Raw genomic sequence first — 21442 nt, forward strand, 5'->3', positions numbered from 1 at the left:
ATTCCCAGCAGCAACCTACAGAAGAAGCTTCAAGGCCAAGGTAGACGCTTCCTTACACCGTGTGTTCTGGGAAGACTCTGCCAAGGCTTGGGTGATGGGGGCCGAGGGAAAGTGGGTGAAGCAGAGTCAACCTTGGTACCCCAACAAGAATTCCAGGGTCTACAACGTGCTGCTAGCTTGGTAGAAGAGGCTTTCTCTTGTTAGGCTCTGGCTAAGGTTGGAAGCCAAAGAGACATCGTAACAGTAAATCCTGGAAGCCTCTGGCTTTCTTTACTGCGAAGGGAACGTGAAAGAGTGTTCTTTAAACCTGGGGTAGCCTCCAGTCTGTGTGTGTCTGAGTTAACGGGGAGCCAGGGAAGGGAAAGGAGACTGTTTACTCTCTGCCCTTCTGGAATTTCCTCCGGTTCCGTTCCTCTGTGCACCAGTGTTTCACAGCTACGTGTAGAATGAACACTGACCTGTTAATGAATGCCCTGTTTATTTTCACTTTCTTTTGATGGGCCTATGGGATTGAGGGCAGAAGGAGGCCGGAAGAGGGGGTTTGTTTGTTCCACCGAACAGCTCTGTTAAGGCCAAATCAATCACATCTTCCTCGGGCTTCTGAGACTCTTGGCTGGAGAGTACTTGGTCTCCCTTAAAAATATCCTACTTTGTGTCCTGTTTTGTTTTTCTCAAATTTCCAGGTAAATCCTTACATTTGTATTCTGAGTTAGGAAGAAAATATTTTTTCTCTTAAACGGTATAAGCATATACATGCACATACATTTTGGTGATGTGAGAGCAGGGAAGGACAGTGATGATAGAAGATTCTAAAACAGAAAGTTCCTTCATACACTGCAGTGAAACTGTCCAGGCAGGGCTTCTGGACTTAACTGAATTGCATTATAGGGGCACAGTTTGGCAGTTGTGGTTTATGTAGTTTTTTTTCTTCTGTCGGAATGAGGAAGGCAGCTTCCATGCCCTATTTATCTATACTTATTGGTACCATATGCAAACAACATATTAAAAAGTCCATGTCAGGGGCTTCCCTGGTGGTGCAGTGATTGAGAGTCCGCCTGCCGATGCAGGGGACACAGGTTCGTGCCCCGGTCCGGGAAGATCCCACATGCCGCGGAGCGGCTGGGCCCGTGAGCCGTGGCCGCTGAGCCTGCGCGTCCAGAGCCTGTGCTCCACAACGGGAGAGGCCACAACAGTGAGAGGCCCGCATATCGCAAAAAAAAAAAAAAAAAAAAAAAAAAAAAAAAAGTCCATGTCAGGAAAGGGAAAAAGTAAGTCTTAGAAAAATATTAGTCATCCTTGTTGCACGTAACAACTCTTCCCAATAGCAAATTATTAACCTGAAGCCACTTGCAAATCTGAGGCTTTGAAGTAAGGGAAAATAACCATCAGAGCTACTCCCTAAGCAGCTTGATTGTATATTTTCTACCTTTTCATATTTCAAAATGTGTGTGTAACATTGAATTTGTGTAAGTTTTTTAGTTTACGGTCACTGTTTGTTCTTTAGGTATGCTGGCTTGAAAAAGAAAAGCTATTATGGAAAATGTCAAAATACACAAAAGTAGAAAGAATAGTCCATGAACTCCTATGTGCCCATCACTCAGATCCACAGTGGGCTACAGGTGGCCATTCCCATCCCACCCTCCACGGGGTTATTTTCACATAAATCTCAGACATGTTTCATTTACAAATATTTCAGTATGGATCTCTTAAAGATAAGGGCTCTTAAAAACCATAACCATGATACCAGCTTCATACCTGAGAAGCTTAATGGTAATTATTTAATCTCATCAAATATTCAGAGAGTTTTTAACGTTTCCCCAGCTGTCTTCAACATTATTTTCCCCCCACCATTGGTTTGTTTGAATCAGGATCCAAACAGGATTGATAAGTCTCTTAAGTCCCTCTCCCTCCCCCAGCAACCAGGAATGGAACCCGGGCCCTTGGCGGTGAAAGCTCGGAGTCCTAACCACTAGACTGCCAGGGAATTTCTTCTTAAGTCTCTTTTAACCAATATGTTCTCCTTCCTCTTTTTATCCCTTACAATTCATTGTTTAAGAAACTGGACAGTTTGTCCTGTAGTTTCCCACATATTGGGTTTTGCTGTTTGTGTCCCTGAAATGTGTTTTAACATTTCCTCTGTCCCTCTGTGTTTCTTGTAATCTCATACCTGTTGAGATCTAGATCTAGAGACTTGATCTGATCCAGGTTCTTATTTTTTTCTTTTTAATGAGGTGGTGTGTGTTTCCACCAGGAAGCACGCTACATCTTCTTGTCTCTTCTGGTGTGCCGGCTTTTAAAGGGATCTCCTGGCACAGTCCTTGAGGATTTTCCTAATTCTTTTCCCCTAGCTTCTAAGCTCCAGCCCTACCGCTGTATGTTGACCTCCATAAAGTAGCGTTACAAGGTATTGGTAACCAGTGGGTACTTAGAAGAGAAGAAGGGCATTTGCTGAAGTTAGCATGAGCTCAGGACTTTGGCTTTTTCGGAGGAACTGAAGTCTCTTGCCATCGGAATATTTTCATTATATATGTTCCACTTGGGCATAATTGAATCTGACTTCCCCCAGGCATGCTCTACGTTTGTGCTTTTTGCAGCCCCCGCCTATGATTTGCCCAAAGCTTTGATTCCAAGGGCCTGGTGGGCCTGTGGGGACTGACCAGTGTGCTCCGTGGGAGGCCATGGGGCTTTCCTAACACGTGCTGGAAAGGGGGAAAAGGGCGAGTCTCCCTTCTGCTACCCTGCTCCCAGAAGACACTGCCATCGCCTGGCCCAAGCTACCAGCTGCTCGCGCCCGGAGTATTGCAGTGACTTCCTCCCTGGTCTTGTCTGCTTCATCTCTTGCTCCTCCTGCAGCTGGAGTGACTGCGCTACAACAGAAGTCACGTCCCTTCCTTGCTCACGAGCCTCCAGTGGCTCCCAATGTCCCGCCGAGTAAATGCCAGCGACCATGCCAGCACTCCAAGGCCTTCCTTGTGAGCTTCCAGTTTCCTACCACCCTCATCTCCTGCTCCTCTCTTACCTCATCCACTCCAGCCACACTGACCTCCCTGCCATTCCTCAGATCTGCCAGGCATGCCCCCATCTGGGGCCTCTGTGTCTTATTCTCTTTCTGCCTAGAATATCCTTCCTCCAGATACTTACGGGGCTCCCCTGCCTCATCCTTCTCTAAGTCTTTGCTCCATTGTCACTTTCCTGGTGAGACTTTCTCACCACCCCAGACCCTCCTCCCACCTCTAGCACTCTTCATCCCTTCCCCTCCTTTCATTTTTTTTTTTTCTACTGCATTTGCCACTAACAGATTGTGCAATTTACTTTAAAAACAAAAAACATTGTCTAGTGTCTGTTTGCCCCAACTAGAATATAAACACCCCGGGGCACAGCTGTTTGTCTGTTCTGTGCCTGTTGAATCTCACCGACCAGAAGTTTGTGCTCGCTACACACGTGTGGACTGCATGATTACAGATGGAGCAGGGCCGGATGAGGTGGACGGTGGCTGGTGAGCCTCCTACGCTCAATCTGGTTCTAGTTCTGGAACTTGACTTACTACACCCATGTTTTCATCAGTTTCTTGATTTTTGAGCAGTGCCTGAAAAGGCGGGGGAAGACCTGGTGCAAGAGAAAGGCCCTTTGTAGAGTTGATGGCGTTGCCGCAGTGAAACCCGAGGGCCCCAGAGGAGAGGTGGCTAATGCTGCTATTTATAGCTCAGATTCCAGTATATGTTTTCCAGCCACACTTACTCCTTTCAGCTTCCCCTGTATGCTCAAGTCTGTCACTCAATTAGCTAATGGTTTCTTTAGTCCCATTATGCATTGTAGTGCTCCCCTGGCCCAGGTGTGTTCTTTTTGTTTTTGTTTTTTAAGAGAATAACAGAGTGTTCTATTCTCAGAGCTTTAATTCTTTAATAGCTGTGCCAATTAAAAAAAAACACACAACCCTTTCCCAATGTTTTATCCTGCAATTTTCCAACATACAAAAGAGTCGAAAGAATAACACAATGAATGCCCAAATGCCCTTCACCGAGAACCAACACTTCTTAAGATTTTGCTGCATTTGTTTTACCTGTATGTGTGAGCCTATGGGTGTGTGTGTGTGTTTTTTCCTGAACCATTTGAAGGTAAACTGCAGACATCATGACACATCACTCCTGAAAACTTCAGCCTATTCTCCTACAAAACAGTTTGAGAATAAGTGCAGACAATCATCATAATATACTCTTGGATCTCCCGAGAATGAGACCATTCCTAAATACAGCCACAGTACCATTACTGAACCTAAGAAAATCAACAGTAATTTCAGACATCATTCAATATCCAGTCTGGATGCAAATTTCTCCAATCGTCCCAAGAATGTATTTTTCAAACCAAGGTTTCGTCAAAATTCATGCAAGTCATTTGGTACTTATGTTCCTTTAAATCTAAAAGAGTCTTCTTCCTGCCTGCCCCCGCTCCCCTTTTCAGTTTATTTAATGACATTGACTTTTCGAGGAGTTTGGGGTGGTTACCGTATGGATGTCCCATATTCTGGGTTGGTCTGATTGCTTCCTCGTGGTATCACTGAAGTTATTCCTCTATCCCCTTATTTCATGTAAACTGGGAAGGAGGTTTAGAGGCTTGATTGGATTCAGGTTAAATGCTTTTGCAAGAAGACTTTAAAAGTGATGTTGTGTACTTCATCCTGTATCATGTTAGGAAGCACGTGGGTGTTGGGTTGTCTTGCTCTTAGTGATGCTCCCTTCGATCACTTGGTTATGATCGAAGTGATGCATAGAGGTCTCTCTGAACTGTTTCTCTTTTAAGTAAATAAAACAGTAGAGCGTTATGTTCTCAAAAACTTAGTTTAAAGAAAAACAAACAAACAAACAAACCTCCCCTGTCACTGGCTCTCTTTGAAGGTCAGATGTGTCTCTACCAGTTGCAAGGTAACTTCCAAGCCTATATGTATATAATGACTCTGCTGGACATGATGAGCAGGTAAACCAGACAGAAGAGCTGAGTTGGAGCTTTGAGTTGAGACCATGGAGAGGAAAATGTGGGCTCTGCCCCTGGCTTTGTCAGAGGACCATGGCGGGGTGGCTGTTAGGAGGTTGAAATTAGCAGCAAGAGGCCTTGGACTCTTCCAGCTTCCTGTTGAACATTATTATTCTTCCAGAAAGGAGGAAAAAGGTACCCACACTCCATTTGTAAAGTGATAGCCTTTGAGATATCAAGAAGGGAATTAAGGAGCCCTTCTAGAATTCTCATCCCAGCCTGTTCCTGAGAGTGGTGTGCCAGACATCTTTAGGAAGTGTCCTAGATACAAGATGAGAGGACCATACGTCCTTGTCATAGGTATGTGGGTGATCTTGGAAGATTTTTGCTGACCTTGGAGTTTGTTGTCGAAAGCTGAAAAAGGCTTGGAAAGGTCAGGAGAAGAGCAAGTATACAATGAACAAATTAGATTGAGAGAAATCAGGACTTCTCAGCCTAAAAACAGGAGAGTCAACAGGGAGATAATAAAAATGATAGTTTATTGGGAACTTACCGGGTGCTGTTTAATTCATTACATGTGTTCCCTGAACAATGTGTTCTTACTGCTCCTATTTTGCAAGGTAGAGAGACCAGTGCTCAAGTTAAGTGATTTGTGTAGTACCGAATGCAGTCTGTCTGACTGGTACCCGCCCTCAACCTCTGTGCTTTGCTGCCTGCTAGGGACTTATACCATGGATCTCAGTATAATAGAGTAGGGAGGTGCTCCTTGACTTTAGAAAAATAAATAAATAAACATTTATTACCTCATAGTTTCAGTGAGTCAGGTTTTGGGAGCGGCTTAGCTGGGCAGTCTGGCCTGGGATCTTCCACGAGGTTGCACTTCATCCTGTACATTGGCTGGGCCGCAGTCATCTGAGAGCTAGACCAGGGCTGGAGGATCCATTCCAAAGTGGCTCATCTGCACGGCAGGCATGTGGTGCTGGTTGAAAGGCCTCAGTTCTTTCCCTCTCTTGGACTTTTGAAGGAGCTAGTTTTCAGATTACAAGTGTTCTTCTATAGAAATATTTGGAACTCACCAAGCCCCTTAGTAAAACTGACTGAAAACAGACTCAGAAGGATTTGGAGAGATCCATCACAGGGAAGAAAGATTAAGGGGAGGGAGTGGTGCTTCAAGAGCTTGAAAACCTGAGGGAAAACTGGTTTCTACCTTATTATAGTAGATCCTTGAATTGATCGAGACTGTTCTTTTTTTTTTGCTCGGTTCTTAAAGGGCTGTGTCTGTTTCTTGGAGAGATGCAGGGCAGACTTTTTTGGTGAGGGGAGGTTGTCTCTAGGAAATGCTCATGGAGGTAGTTATTTATACATACCCTGCCTTGTTCTAGAAAACCAGCTTATAATAATACAGTAGCAACAAAGAGAGAAAATGAAGTGGCGGTTTGATGGGTAGTGTGGGTGGGGAAGGAGGTTGGAATATGTGGCACTTTCCTGGTCTGGCTTTGTAAGATGTGGGGTGGCATGGAAGGGCTGCATACTCTTTGGAGATCCTCATAAACGCTGCTCTTTCTTGGTAATTATTGAACGGCTCTGAACTGGAGGCTCTGGGTCCTCAGCAGTAACTGGATGGAGGCCATTCAGTGTGGCCAGGCTTGGTGGGTGGGGTCAGGGGTGTGTGTGCAGCAGCAGTTTCCAGGCCGCCTAGGGTTTGGTGCTTCTGCCTCGTGCCAGTTAGTTCTGTTTCTTGTTCGCCCACAGGGCTGAATTTGCCTAGTGTTCCAGGGGCTGGGTGACTCTGAGCTGCCTTCTCACCTCACTGATGGAGCCAGGTGTTGACTAGTCTCTCCTTGTGAGACTTACCCAGGACCGTGTAATCATGGGGCTGACTTGCTTGTACTGAACTTTTGTTGTTTTAAACTTTTTTCCGCCTTATTTCAAAGTGAAACATTTTCTGGATTGAAAATTAAAAAACACTTTTTAGCCCAAATCATAAGTCCCTGAAATCCTTTATCTAGAGATGACTCCTGATAACGTTTCCTTAGGGTCTCCTGACCTGTTTCGATTCTTTTTGCCACCCCTCTTCCTACGGGTGGGGGGATGCTATTTGTAACTGCTTTCTTCCTCTGTATGCCATCAGTATCTCTTACTCTTTTCTTATGGTCCTGCAGGTATAAGCAAACAAATAAAGTAGAAATTACCTAGTGAACCTAATGATATAAAATGTTTAGAAAAAAATGAGCACAGCCTTCCCCACCAGCCTGATACAACGGTGACAATTAGGCATGTTCCTTCCCGTTCCTTTTTCCATGCCACAAGACAAGTTTGAAGATGTAGAAAAAAGTTGCCAGGGGAGCCAGAGTCGGTGAAGTGGGAGCTTATAACTTACAGAATCTGAACTCGGTGTGCATTTGCTTTTGTCCATCCGTGTTGCTTTTTGTGTCCAACAGTGGAGAACACACAGCTGACCCTGAACCTGCAGACAGAGAACAAAGGCGGTGTTGTCTCGGGTGGTGAGCTGACAATTTTCCTGGACGGGCCGACTGTTGATCTGGGAAGCGTGCCTAATGGCAGCGCCGTGACGGATGGTGAGTGCCGCCCTGCTCCCCAGGGCTGTGCTGGGATGGGGCAGGGCGGGGCAGGGCGGGGCAGAGGAGGTGCCCAAATCTTGGTTCTCTACCAGGTACCTGGGTTTGGGTACTGCACAGCCAGCCCTGACTCTTCTTAGCATCGTGGATCACAATCAGGACATGATTTTTCAAGGACTGTTTTCTATTAAAGGACCAAAATAAATACCAAGCCTTTGTAAGCGTGTTGTTGTTTTGGTTCTAGAGCAGAGAAAAACATGTTTTCATCCCACATGGACTTTGTAAAAGAAAACATCTTTATTAAGTGTTACTTGGGCCCGTTTTTCTTCTTCCCAATCCAGTTAAACTTCCTGGAGAGCTTGAGAGTGTCTTTTATGAGACGGTCTTGGTTGGAAAAGGGGAACTGTGTGTCTCAGAGATTCACGCTAGCTTAATACAGGCAAGAAGCGGGGAAATTGGAGAGTGTCTCCCGCTCTGTCCTGAATGTGGGCGGTTTGTTTCTTTTCATCCAGTTTGAAATTAGTCACTTTTGGATCTAGCAGGAAATTACTTCATGAAGTCTGAGGTCCAAAACGGGTTGGCTTTCTCCATCATTTTTCTTGCTAAGTGTGATGTAACTATGGCACCTTCCAGGCCCCAAGCAGGCTTTCTGTAGCTTCAAGGGGTGGGGTTTGAATTCTATCTGAAGGGTATTTGAGTGGAATCTCAGTGATTGGATGGGCCTTGACTTCTGAGAATCCTCCCTCAACTGGCCTGCATGGTGCTTGGGGTACTTTTGGTGCATGTAGAAAAACCTGCATCATTCACTCATTCAGCACATACATCCACAGTTGAGCACCTGGTATGTACTAGCTCTTGGACCGGGTGCTAGCCAGACGGCAGGGGCAAAATTCACACGGTCTCTACTCCCTAGAGCTTGTGATCTACTTGGCAGGGGCAGGGGATGTTAGATATCAAATGAGTAAACACAGAAATAATTATATAACTGTAACCGTGAACAAATCTATGAAGGAAGAGTACTGGGTGGTATGAGATTCCTTTACTTGAGGGGGAATCTCATCTAAATTGGGGGGCCAGGGAAGGTTTCCCTGAGGAAACTGAGTCCTGCTGGAGTACAAGGAGTTTGGACAGGCCAAGGCGGGGTGGGGTGTGGGGTATAGGGGCAGCTGAGATAAGAGGTGGAGGGGTCTCACATGCAGAGGCTCTGAGGTGGGAGTGAGCGTGGCCTGCAGCGGGTACAGAGGCAGCCAGGGCAGCTGGATCGTGGAGAGTGCTGGGAGGTGAGGTCAGTCAGGTCACACAGCCTCGAAGACCTTGGTAAGGATTGTGAACCTCAACCTAAGAAGTAGAAAGCTATCGAGGGGTTTTTAATCAGGAGAGTATCATGATTTGATTTGGATCAAATCTGATTTGGCTTTTTAAAAGCTCTCTGGTTGCTGCGATGTGGAGAGATGCCCCAATTCCTTGCCTCCACTTTGCATGGCCAGCATCTATCCTCTGTCTCACGGGGTGTGGTTCATTTAACGTATAAGGCAACACGCTTGTAAGTGCCTTAGACATTCTTGAAGGTCTTGGGGAAGAAGAGCTGTTTCCCAGGTTTGAGCCCCTTTGTTCCACAGCCCTGATCAGACCGCACCCAGCCGTCCCTGTCCTTGTCATGCTGGAGGCTGCAGCTTGCTGGACCGTTGGTGTCCCCCCCTGGGGTGGGTAACTTTAAAACATGCAGTTAGCGCTGTTCCTGTACCCACATCTCAAACAGGGGTGTGAGCTTCTCAACGTTTCCGTCTTTTTTTGTGTGTGTGATGGATCCCTTTTCCAGGTTCACAGCCACCTTCGAGAGAATCCAGTGGGACGGCTGTCACTCCAGAGAACCGGCACCAGCCCCCCAGCACAAACTGCTTTGGTGGGAGATCCCGGTAAGACACCTCCCTCCTTGTGAATGAAGAGGAGCCTGGAAGTTGCTTAGAGCTCTTGAAAACATGTTGGGAAGCGGCGAGGAACAACTTATGTTAGAAACTGTTGGAAATTTCCAGAGAGCTTATAACTGGCTTATAAGTATGTTAAGATAGCCTAGAGAGGAATACAAAACTCAGGATTCTCGGAAGGGTCAAGGGTGCCTTGACAAAGGTTGGGACTGACTCAGTTGGTTATTTGGCTGAGAGGAACTGTTGAACAGAGCTTGACTGCTTTTTATGCATCAGGTACGGTAGCCACAGTTATCCTTCCAGGATGCACATAGGAACACTTAGAGCAGTGGTTCCTTGCATGTGAAATTTTCTGTCTGTACATTTCTATTTGCAGGGGTGATCCATGATTCCCTTTGGAGTGTTGGTTAAGACCTCCTGCACGCAGAGTCTGACCTGTATTATACTTGTTATATATATCCCAAATGACTTAATTTTATTTACCGACATTCCCATCTTATACCTGTGTTAATGATGCAAACTCCTCTCCACGGTCACTGAATTCCCAGGCAGAGGAATAGTTTTAAGTGTATTTGAGAGATGGGGAGAAGGTTGGGAACCTGCTTTTTTAAAAAAATAAATAAATTTATTTATTTATTTTTGGTTGCACTGGGTCTTCGTTGCTGTGTGCATGGGCTTTCTCTAGTTGTGGCGAGTGGGGGCTACTCTTCGTTGTGGTGCACAGGCTTCTCATTGTGGTGGCTTCTCTTGTTGCCGAGCATGGGCTCTAGGTGCGCGGGCTTCAGTAGTTGTGGCACACGGACTCAGTAGTTGTGGCTCGCAGGCTCTAGAGTGCAGGCTCAGTAGTTGTGGCGCACGGGCTTAGTTGCTCCGCGGCACGTGGGATCTTCCTGAACCAGGGCTCGAACCCGTGTCCCCTGAATTGGCAAGCAGATTCTTAGCCAATGCACCACCAGGGAAGTCCTGGGAACCTGTTTTATTGTTTATTACAATGTACAAAATCCCCAGACATTTTAAGGAGAAGAATCATACGGAATGTAGTTTGTATCTGCAGAGAGTAGGCGAATAACGGGTAAAAATCCTCCCAAACAAATCCCGGGCAGTGGGGGAATAATGCTTTAAGAATCAAAGCATATTTTAGCCAATACCCACAGCATCTGGAAATACCCCTCTGAGGACAGCCTTCAGCCTCTGTGGATTTGGTTGTTTTGAGGGTTTGTGAGGTCTTGATGCTTGGCAGGCGTCAGGGACAAGAGAGGGTTGGATGTTTGGATCTTTTGTCTATAGCATCACTAGAAGCAGAGGTGCTATTTGCCTGTCGTCTTTTCTCCAAGCCTCTGCAAAGGTCTTAATTACCTTATACCATGAAGACTAGTCATCTAGCGAGTCACAGAGAAGAGTGATTTGAAGATTGAGATAAGTAGTTGACTCTCACAGGGTAAGGACCAACGATATAACTGGCAAATCTTATATCAACAAAGGCACGATTGGCGCCCAGAGCTAGAGAAAAGAAAATCTCTTCAATGGTGAGTAGCTGGTGGAGAGGAACACCTCAGACATTCACTCTGAGAATGATGCCTTCTTAGCTATGGTGCTAGTAACTACCATCTTGGTCTTTTAGCTGACTTGGAAAATTGGTGTCAAACACAACTGATGTCGCTTAATTTGGGGCTAGAGGGCAGTGTTCAGCTCTTAACGTTTGGACTTAAGTTCTTGACCTGTTTGTTGCTCTCTGAAGTTCTCTAGTTGATAGACCTTGAAATTTACATGTCTGGATAGCCCTTCTTTGCTGATGTTTGTGTTGAGGATTCTTGAGTGTTACAGCAGCAGGCAGACTTCAACAGAAAATCGGACGCATTTTTGCCCATAACACATGGCGGACATTCAATGCTAGTTAATTTTTAGTGGGCAAATTGCCTTCTAGGTAGCTGAAGCCGTGTGGGAGTCCTCCTCCGCCTTCACAGCTACTGCAGCATTTTCCATGCATGGCCTCTGAATTTTCACAGGCCTCTGCCATCTAAGTATTTATTGTGTGTTCGCATGGAACCTGCTGCCATTCAGCAGCAAACACTTTTGGATGTATGGCCCAAAGGCAGTCTCTTCTTCATCCTTAAGAACCCCCTTTCCCCATTGCTGCCGCATTTACGAAGGTCACGCTGCACACAGGGGGTGGCAGAGTAGTCTGCTGGATGAGTGTGAGGCTCTGGAATCAGATGTAGGTTGAATCCTGGCCTGTCGTTTACTTGCTATACAATATTGGACAAGTTACTGAAATGCTCAGCCTCTCAGTTTTTTCAGGCATGAAATGGGGACATCGCCTGCCTCACAGGGTCATTGTAGGAATTAACTGAGATGAGTTCTGTCAGTCTGAGGGCGTTGCACACTGGGAGTGCTCAGTGAAGGTGGCCAGGAGTTGCATCTGGAGACTGTCTTTTGCGCCCCACATCCCCACACCCAAACCTGGGAAGCACGGCATTACTGAAGCATTCCCGTCCAGGAGACTGTAGTTAGGAGGGTGGTGAATCTAACGTTCAGAATTCAGGGACAGTCCTCCGCTGTCCTTGGTTTCCTGTGGCAGAGAGAATGACGGGCTTCTGCTTGCCGCCTCCCAGACTAAATATTTAGCTTTCGCCGTCTGAATGGTAGGTTTTTCTTGGACTTGGGTGCTATTCTCCACGATCAAAGGTGCTCTGATGTGCCCATGAAGGTGAAGATTACAATGTGAAAGCAGCCTTTTCTTCTCCTTCCCCTGCTTTATACAGCCATAGAACTGGAACCGTGTAAGAGTTTTATCTTAAAGGTTCATCTACCCAAGCTCATCCAGCAAAGCTACTATGTGCTTGCTAAACAAGGCCTCAAAGCTCCGTCTCTTACTGGGATCTTTCTCACTATTTAGGGATCATCAGGTGAAACATCTCTAGTTGTTTTGCCATCTGAGCTGCCACATGGAAGCCAGCACGGGATCGCCATCCATGGCATAAATTTATTAGCAGACAGAACATGTTAGTATCCAGTCGGTGAGTCTGGCTGAGTAAAGAAAGAGTTAATATCGTACATCGTTGTTCAGTCCTACAATGAAATGCCATCCCATAACAAAAATGGAGGAAAGGTAGTTGCATCATTGTGGTAGAATCTCAGAAACATAATGTTGAACAAGAGCAGCAGATCACAGAAAAAATATATAGTATGAAGTCATTTATGTAAAGTTCAAAAATGTAAATTGAAACCATGTATTTTTTTTATTTTTATTTTTTTTTGCTGTACGCGGGCCTCTCACTGTTGCGGCCTCTCCCGTTGCGGAGCACAGGCTCCGGACGCACAGGCCCAGCAGCCATGGCTCACAGGCCCAGCCGCTCCGTGGCATATGGGATCCTCCCGGACCGGGACACGAACCCGTGTCCCCTGCATCGGCAGGCGGCCTCTCAACCACTGCGCCACCAGGGAAGCCCGAAACCATGTATTTTTTATGGATACCTTCATAGGTGGTAAAACTATAAAAATTGGAAGGGAATGCTGATTAACCCTGAATTCAGGAGGATGGTTGTCACTGGTGGGTTTAATGAGGAAGAAGCACAGTGAAAGCTTCTGGGTATGGGGGATGCTATTTCTTGGCTCTGGGTGTTCATTTTATTATTCTTTTTTCTACTGACTATATATTTAATATATTCTTTGGTTTACACTGTATACTTCATAATACAAAAACTGTCATCCACCAACCTAGGTAAACTGTATAGTGATGGTGTTAGGTTGGAGAAATTGCTGTGTGCCATCGAGGTAGACAGATTTCAGAACTTAGGGTTTCTCCAGGCTCAACAATGACCACTCATTTCTCTTCTGCCCAGTATATCTTTATAGCAGTGGAGCCAGTGATTCTAAGGCGATGCTTCACGTTGGCCTTGTTGGCTGTGCTCCTGTTACTTAGAAATCTCAGGTGGGAGAATTTAGTTTGGGCCTTGGGAAAGGGCTCCAGATGAAAGCTGGTCACTGCCAGATCATGTATCAGAACAGCACTAATCTTGGGGGCCCAGGAGGCCCTTTGGTGTTTGGCGCGGGGACTGTTACGTGGTGTACCCAGGGCTCTGTCTGTGAGTGGACCGTCCTGCCCTGCGTCCTCAGCCAGCGTTCCTTATTCCAGTGTGTTATGGAGCCCCCTGGGAGAGCGTGTGCTAGTTGGCATGGGGAGGGCCTACTACACCCTTTAATAATCCCTCGGTGTTTATTTTATTTTGCTGGAATGAGGGCCAGCTTGGGAACCGTGCCTAAGTCAATTCAGGCTTTGCAGTTCTCACGTGTGCCCGGTGTCGTGCACACATTGCCTTGCACGAGGTCTGCCAGAAGCATGGCGCCCGCTCTCCACAGTGAGCGCACAGTCTTCATGGCGTACACGATGTATATGAAATGGCGAGCGTCACGGGAAGCTCAGAGAGAGGAGAGATGAGCGTGCGGGGAGGGAGAAACCGAGGCGAGGGGGGGCGTGGGTTTGCAGAGAGACTTGTCCACTGTCCAGAGGTTCAGTACAGTGTCTTAGGGGCTAACACGTGAGGGTGCTAACTAGTAAACTAGAGGAGCTAGTGCTGTGGTGGACGTGGATGGGGAAAGAACCCAGCAAGGGGATCCACCCTGGTACCTGCAGCTCTCTTCAGAGCTACCACTAGGTTAGAAAAGCCAGGAGATTGGAGTCCCTCTGTGGTTTGCCGATTCTTCATCACCTGTGATTTTTTCCCCTCTCCCCAGCTATTAAATGAAACCAGGGAGTTAAGGTGATGTCACCTAATGGGTGAAACCATAGGACTGCCCGTGAGCGCTGCTGCTGCTCCAAGCATAGCCTTAAGATTTCTTCTGACTTGAGTAACTAGCTCCTCCATCTAGAATCCCTGTAGATTTTCCATCGTCATACAGGGAAATGGTACCAACAAATGGAAGAATGCATTGAATTTGCTTTTAGGTTCCTGAAGTTTTTCATTAATAGGTCTGAAAACTGTGAAAGGGATCTTGGTTAAGAATCTAGACATAGGGGCTTAAATAATTAATTTTTCTTTATTATGTATCATGTACATATTTATTGTAAGAGTATATGTGAAGGTGCGTGAGTGTGTGCGTGTGTTTTGTGTGAAGGGCTGCAGGCCTCCGTCCTCCATCAGCTGTCACTTCTGGGCAGTATTGGCTGGAATCTAGATTTTAACAAGCTCCCACACGATTCTTTTACATGTGAAAGTTCAGACCCTCCTGTAGTAAGTTTTCATCCAGCCTCCTTTCCTCTCTCCCTTTTTATCCTGCTTTGATGAAAACATATCAGATTTATTGACTCCCTTGCCTTGGCATCAATGACCTCTGGAGATGTACAAGAGCTGTAATCTCGGCAGCATAGAAAGGCGCAAGGTCTCTGGTGAGCTCTAAATAGCTCATCAGCTGTGTCTGCAGACAGCCTAGCCCAGAAAGGAAAGAAAAATAAACTTAACGGGGCCTGAGACTGCTGGGAACACTGCTGGGAGTCCTGGGAGTGCCAGCGGGGAGTGGGAAGCAAAGCTAATGGGGTAACAAGGGGTGGATAGGAACTGAGCCTTCAGGCACTCTCTGTCATTGTTGGCCACTGTCACCTGTCCTTCCACTGAGATGACTAAAGGTACTTGATTTGGAACTGTAGTCATGTGGCGATGTCACCCGGTCAGCATGACACTGAACCCAGCATCTTTACGGTTCAGGCCTCCCACCCAATAGCTTTTACTTAAAATCTAGCTGTAGCCTCACTGCAATTGCTGGGGATGAGAAAGGAGTAAGAAAAGGAATACATGTACTTCATTTACTCGTTCCTTGATAACTAAGATCTGGTCCCTGCACACAAGGAGCTTTCAGGGCTCTCTTCTGAGCAGGTGGTGTATAAGGAATAGGATTGAGACTGTGGACAGGAGCCCCACTGCGTTCTCAAAGGCAGACATCGAAAAGTCATCCTGGAGATTAATTACACATTCATTTATACATTAATTAATTAATTAATTATTATTTATTAATTCTGCACTAATTAAAATTATGCATTATACGTTATTGTACTTTTTTTTTGTTTGCTTTTGGCCATGCTGCGAGGCTTGTGGGATCTTAGTTCCCCAACCAGGCCCCCGGCAGTGGAGGCACAGAGTCCTAACCACTGGACCGCCAGGGAATTCCCTATTGTACATTTATTTATTCAGATCCACTTATTTCATTGGTCTTTACTGGGCATTTCTTCTGTATGAGCCCAGAGAGGTGTGGTATGTGCCAGGAAGTAAGGCAAGTATCTGAAGTATCTGCAATTGGAGGCAATATTCGTTCCACAGACATGAGTGCCAGGCTGTGAGCTAGGTTGTGGTGATAAAAGGATGAAAAACCACGGCCCCTGACATCGAGGACTGGCATCCAGTAGGAGACAGAGACACAGGTGAGAATTCCAGTTTAGTGCAATGGACCCCATAGTGATGGTGAGTGAAGGCAGTGGAAAATTTACCACAATCCACCTGGCGGGGTTTAGGGGAAAACCTCACACATTTGAGCTGCACTTTTAAGGAGTTTGCAGACCAGTGAAGTGGGGGTAAGGGAAGGGAGCAGCGTGGGAAAATGCAATGGAGAAAAAGAGAACTTGGCATATTCGAGGACATATTAGTCATTTGGTAACGTTGACACATAGATATTCAGGATGATAGCTGAAGCAAACCATGGTTTGCAGGTCACATCCAGGCTGCCACCTGTTTGTTTGTTTGTTTAGAGCAGTGTTAGGTTCATAGCAAAACTGAGTATGAGGTACAGAGATTTCCCATATACCCCCTGCCCCACTTACACACAGCCTCCCCTGCTGTCAGCATCCCACACTAGAGTGGTACATTTTGTTATAATCGTTGAACCTACGTTGACACATCATTATCCCAAATGATAATGAGGGACTTTATCCCCCAACGTCCATAGTTTATATCAGGGTTCATTCTTGCTGTTGTACACTTTGTGAGTTTTGACAAATGTATAGTGACATGCATGCACCATTATAGTATTATGCAGAATACTTTTGGGGCTCTAAAAATCTCCTGTGTTTTGCCTATTCATACCTCCCTCCCTATTAATTCCTGGCAACTACTGATCCTTTTACTGTCTACATAGTTTTGCCTTTTTCTAGAATGTCATATAATTAGAATCATAAAGTTTGTAGCTCAGATTATCTCCTTTCACTTAGTAATGTGCATTTGAGGTTCTTCCATGTCTTTTCATGGCTTGATAGCTCATTTGTTTTTTAGCACTGAATAAAATTCCATTATCTGGATGTATCATGGTTTATTCATTCACCTACAGGAAATCTTGGTTGCTTCTGAGTTTTGACAGTTATGAATAAAGCTGCTATAAACATCCCTGTGCAGGTTTGTCTGTGGCTGTGTCTTCAACTCCTTTGGGTAATACCAAGGAGAGCCATTGCTAGGTTGTATGGTAAGAGTGTAAGAGTGTATTTAGTTTTGTAAGAAATTGCCAAGCTGTCTTCCAAAATGGCTGTACCATTTTACATCCCTACCAGCAATGAATGAGAATTCCTATTGCTCTGTATCCTCACCAGCATTTGGTGTTATCAATGTTCCAGACTTTGGCCATTCTAATAGGCATGTAGTGGTATCTCATTTGCATTTACCTGATGATGTACGTGGTAGAGCAGGTTTTCATATACTTATTTGCCATCTGTATATCTTCTTTGGTGAGGTGTCTGTTCAGGTCTTTTGCCCATTTTTTAAATCAGGTTTTTCCTTTCTTTATTGTTAAGTTTTAAGAGTTCTGATAACAGTCCTTTATCAGATATGTCTTTTGCAAATATTTTCTTCCAATCTGTGTCTTGTCTTCTTATTCTCTTGACCATCTCTTCTTGTAAATAAAATTTTATTTGAATACAGCTATACTCATTCACTTACATATAATCTATGGCTACTTTCATGCTACAATGGCAGAGTTAAATAGGTGTGACAGAGACCATATGGTCTGCAAAGCCTAAGATATTCACTGTCTGGCCCTTTACAGAATGCTGATCCTGGCTGTGGGAGATGGTAAGAAGGTGAGACCAGTTCACAAAGGGTTATGCTTTGCTGAGGACTTCAGATTTTATTCTTTGGAGATAGGGAACCACTGAGTTTTGAGCAAGGGCATGTTGTGTTATTTCTGTGGTAAATTATTCAGGTAAGTATCTGCTGGATGAATTTGAAGTTGTATCAGTTAGGGTTCATTGCAGGAAACAGAAACCACTCTAGGTATTTTGAGCAGAAAGGGATTTAATATGGGGAATTAGGTATTTATAAAAGTCACTGGGTGGGCTGGAGGAGAAATGAGCCCCTCCTCAGCCTTGGTTTCAAGGTCATAGTCCTGTGATGGTAATCCAGTCAGATGTCAGGAAACTTCTGCCCCTCCAACCACTGCATGTGCCTGAAGTGGTGTCCAGGCAGTGAAGCAGGGAGACTGCTGGAACTACTGACAGGCATCACCACCATCAGAAGAGTGGTCTCTCCCTTTCTTCTGCTTTCCAAATCTCCTGCAAGAGCTTCTCATTGGTGCAACCTAAATCACTTCCAGAACCTAGGGGCATGGTAGTCTGAGAGTTTTCTAGCCCATGCAGTGAGGGGACAGGACAAGGGACACATGTGGAATAGAAGAAGGTAGGAATGTCTGACACAGTAGAGGTTGAGGCTAGACTCAGGGACCAATAAGAGGACTGCTGTGGGAACTGGTGAGATAGGAGTGGATGACTAGCTGTGGGTGGTGGCAGATTAGGGAGGAAATAGGAGAAATGATTACACCTAGGAGGTGTAATCATTGAGCAGGACTGGGTGACTCACTAGTGAGACAGGGTGGAGGATGAGGAGGCATATAGGGCACTCTCAGGCTCTTGGATTGAGACGCCATTCATGGAAATAAGAAATGCAGGAGGGGAGCAGCTTATGAAGCTGTCACTTTAAGGTGGCATCCCCCATGATGGTTGTGATTGGTGCTTAGCAGGCTCTGTGGAACTGGGACGGAGTCATTCCTCTAAAAGCGTATCCATAGGAGGAGGAATGCAGAGCAAAACAAACTTAGGAGATGCAGAGCAAAACAAACTTAGGAGATACAGAGCAAATCAAAGTGTATTCCTGACAGTGAACAACGGGGCCAATATAAGTGTCTCCACAATTTAGGGGACGGGGTGAAATTTCTATTGTACTTTAACTAGATCTGTGTCTGGATTTTAGCACTTCTCAGCCCCAGAAAATTGTGATTGAAAGGGAAAGAGTTTAGAGAGAAACCAGTAAAAAGAGTATGCGTCTCAGAGAAAGGAGCTTTTAGTCATGGGAGCTTGGGCAGTTTGAGTATGGGATGATCAAAGATTGGAATAGAACTGACTGCAAATGCTTTGGACAGATGTGGATGGTGGGGGAAAGGGTTGCTGAAGCCATGGTGTTTGTGGTTGTGGTTTGGTGAGGTGAGGTTAGACTTTTCCTTTAGGATTCTGTTGGCACTGGATGGCTCCTTTTGAAAGTGCCAAGGTCTGTGGAAGTGGAGATTTGGGGTTTGGTTTAGTGACTGTCTTTATGATGGCATGCTCCATAACCTAAATAGAACGACTCCTTTCAAACACTGGAACAATTCTATATTTAGGGTTTTCATTTTGCGTTAGGTAAAAATAGTCACAGAACTGAAGCACGGAATTTATATTGCTCTACATGCCACAGGGGTTCCTGAAGTTGTTATGTACCCATAACTTACTGAAAATATAGTGAAGATATTAGTCTTAATATTCTTTGGGTCTCCCATCCTTATCTCTATTTGTGTATTAGTTCGCTTCATTCTAGCATCCGCCTCTATCATTCTGCCAAAATTACAGCCACAAAAGCCCAGTTGACTTGTCTGCAGGTTTCACCTTGTGGACTCGTCCTTTCTGGAAAAGTTGCCTGCCTTGGCATCTATAGTAGTGTGGAATCCCAGAGTGTTCCTCTTTTTTCTGGTTTTATTGATCTTCATTATTTAAAAAACAAATTTGATCCACGTGAAAAAAAATATAAATATTACACAATAGCAGGATGCACAATTATATAATGCAGTCAAGAGAGGTATCATTAAGAAGGTGACCTATAAGCAAAAATTTGAAGAAGGTGAGAGATTTATCCATGAGGCTATCTCAGGGAAGAATGTTGGGCAGAGCAATGGCTCTTGCAAAGGAACCGAGCTGGGAGTGTGCCTTTGGAGTTGAAGGAGGCCAGTCTGGCTGGAGTGGAGGGAGTGAAGGGAAAATAGGAGGTGACAGCAGTAACAGGTAGGGCCAGATTATATCCATGAATTTCTTTCCTTTTTTAAAAAATAAATGTTTTTATTTATTTATTTATTTATGGCTGCGTTGGGTCTTCGTTGCTGCGCACGGGCTTTCTCTAGTTGCGGTGAGCAGGGGCTACTCTTCGTTGCGGTGCGCGGGCCTCTCATGGCGGTGGCTTCTCTTTTGTTGGGCTCTAAGCACACGGGCTTCAGTAGTTGTGGCGCATGGGTTTAGTTGCTCTGCGGCATGTGGGGTCTTCCCAGACCAGGACTCGAACCTGTGTCCTCTGCATTAGCAGGCTGATTCTTAACCACTGTGCCACCAGGGAATTCCCATGAATTTCTGCATTATGTATTTCAAGGTTATTTTGTCCACAATACAAATTTGAAGTGCGTCTTGTGGGTGAATTGAACCTTTTATCCTTATCTCACGATCTTCTCTTTTTCTAGAGCTTTTTCTCTTAAAATTTATTTGTTCTGAGCAATAAAACGGAACAGCCTACAGCAACATGGATGATTCTCAAAAGCATTATGCTAAGTGCAAGAAGCCAGACACAAAAAGCTACATTTTATGTGACTCCATTTACATAACATACTGGAAAAGGCACAGTTATTGGGACAGAAATCAGCAGTTGTTGGGAACTGAGGGGGGGAATTGACTGCCAAGGGCACCAAGAAGTTTTGGGGGGCGAGGGAAATGTTTTACGTCTTGACTGTGGTGGTGGTAACATGATTGTATGCGTTTGTTAAAACTCACTGAACTGCACCCTTAAAAAGGGTGAATTTGACTATATGTATTAATAAATATGCCTGAATTTTAAAAATCATTTAAAAAATCTGTTTGGGGGGCTTCCCTGGTGGCGCAGTGGTTGAGAATCCGCCTGCCGATGCAGGGGACACGGGTTCATGCCCCGATCTGGGGCATGAACAACTAGAGATGTTTCACCTGATGATCCCTAAATAGTGAGAAAGATCCCACATGCTGCGGAGCGGCTGGGCCCGTGAGCCATGGCCGCTGAGCCTGCGCATCCGGAGCCTGTGCTCTGCAACGGGAGGGGCCACAACAGTGAGAGGCCCGCGTACCGCAAAAAAAAAAAAAAAAAAAATCTGTTTGGTTTGACATTAACATAGCTTCCCCAGCTGACTTTTGTTTTGTGTTTTCTCAGCATATTTTTCCCCACACATTTAGTTTCAGCCTTTTGGATGCTTATATATTAGATGGTGTTGCTTGCAACAGCATTTAACGGGATTTTTAACAAATAGTATAAGGTGTGTGGGAGGTTGGGAGAAATAGGTGAAGAGGATTAAGAGGTGCAGACTTCCAGTTATAAAATAAATAAATCATGACGTACGTACGTCATGACGTACGTACGTCATGATGTAAATCGTGACGTATGTACAATGTAGGGAATATAGTCAATAATATTGTAATCACTGTATGGTAACAGATGGTAGCTAGACATTGTGGTGATCAATTCAGAATGTATATAAATGTTGAACCACTATGTCGTATACCTGAAACTAATGTAATTTATATGACAACTATATTTCAATTTAAAAAAAGGTTGAAAAAAAACCCAAACCAATATGATACCTTTTATCTTTAAGCTCTCACAGTTAGTCCATTTATGTTTCTTGTGATTCTCGATATCTTTGGAGTTTGCTAGTTTCTGCTTTATAACAAAATGAATCAGT

The 21442-nt window shown here is 45.1% G+C and overlaps 1 protein-coding gene across 1 annotated transcript in view; it reads left to right on the forward strand.

The window, feature by feature from the left end:
* The window catches only part of WWP2 (WW domain containing E3 ubiquitin protein ligase 2), a 150798-nt gene that overhangs the window by 57406 nt on the left and 71950 nt on the right, over positions 1 to 21442 (forward strand). The window contains exons 5-6 of the mRNA XM_060083582.1: positions 7410 to 7547; positions 9367 to 9463. Of these exons, the coding sequence (XP_059939565.1) occupies positions 7410 to 7547; positions 9367 to 9463 (235 nt within the window). The remainder of the gene's footprint in view (positions 1 to 7409; positions 7548 to 9366; positions 9464 to 21442) is intronic.

The sequence above is a fragment of the Mesoplodon densirostris genome, chromosome 19 (genome assembly GCF_025265405.1).
Source record: "Mesoplodon densirostris isolate mMesDen1 chromosome 19, mMesDen1 primary haplotype, whole genome shotgun sequence".
Lineage (NCBI taxonomy): Eukaryota > Metazoa > Chordata > Mammalia > Artiodactyla > Ziphiidae > Mesoplodon > Mesoplodon densirostris.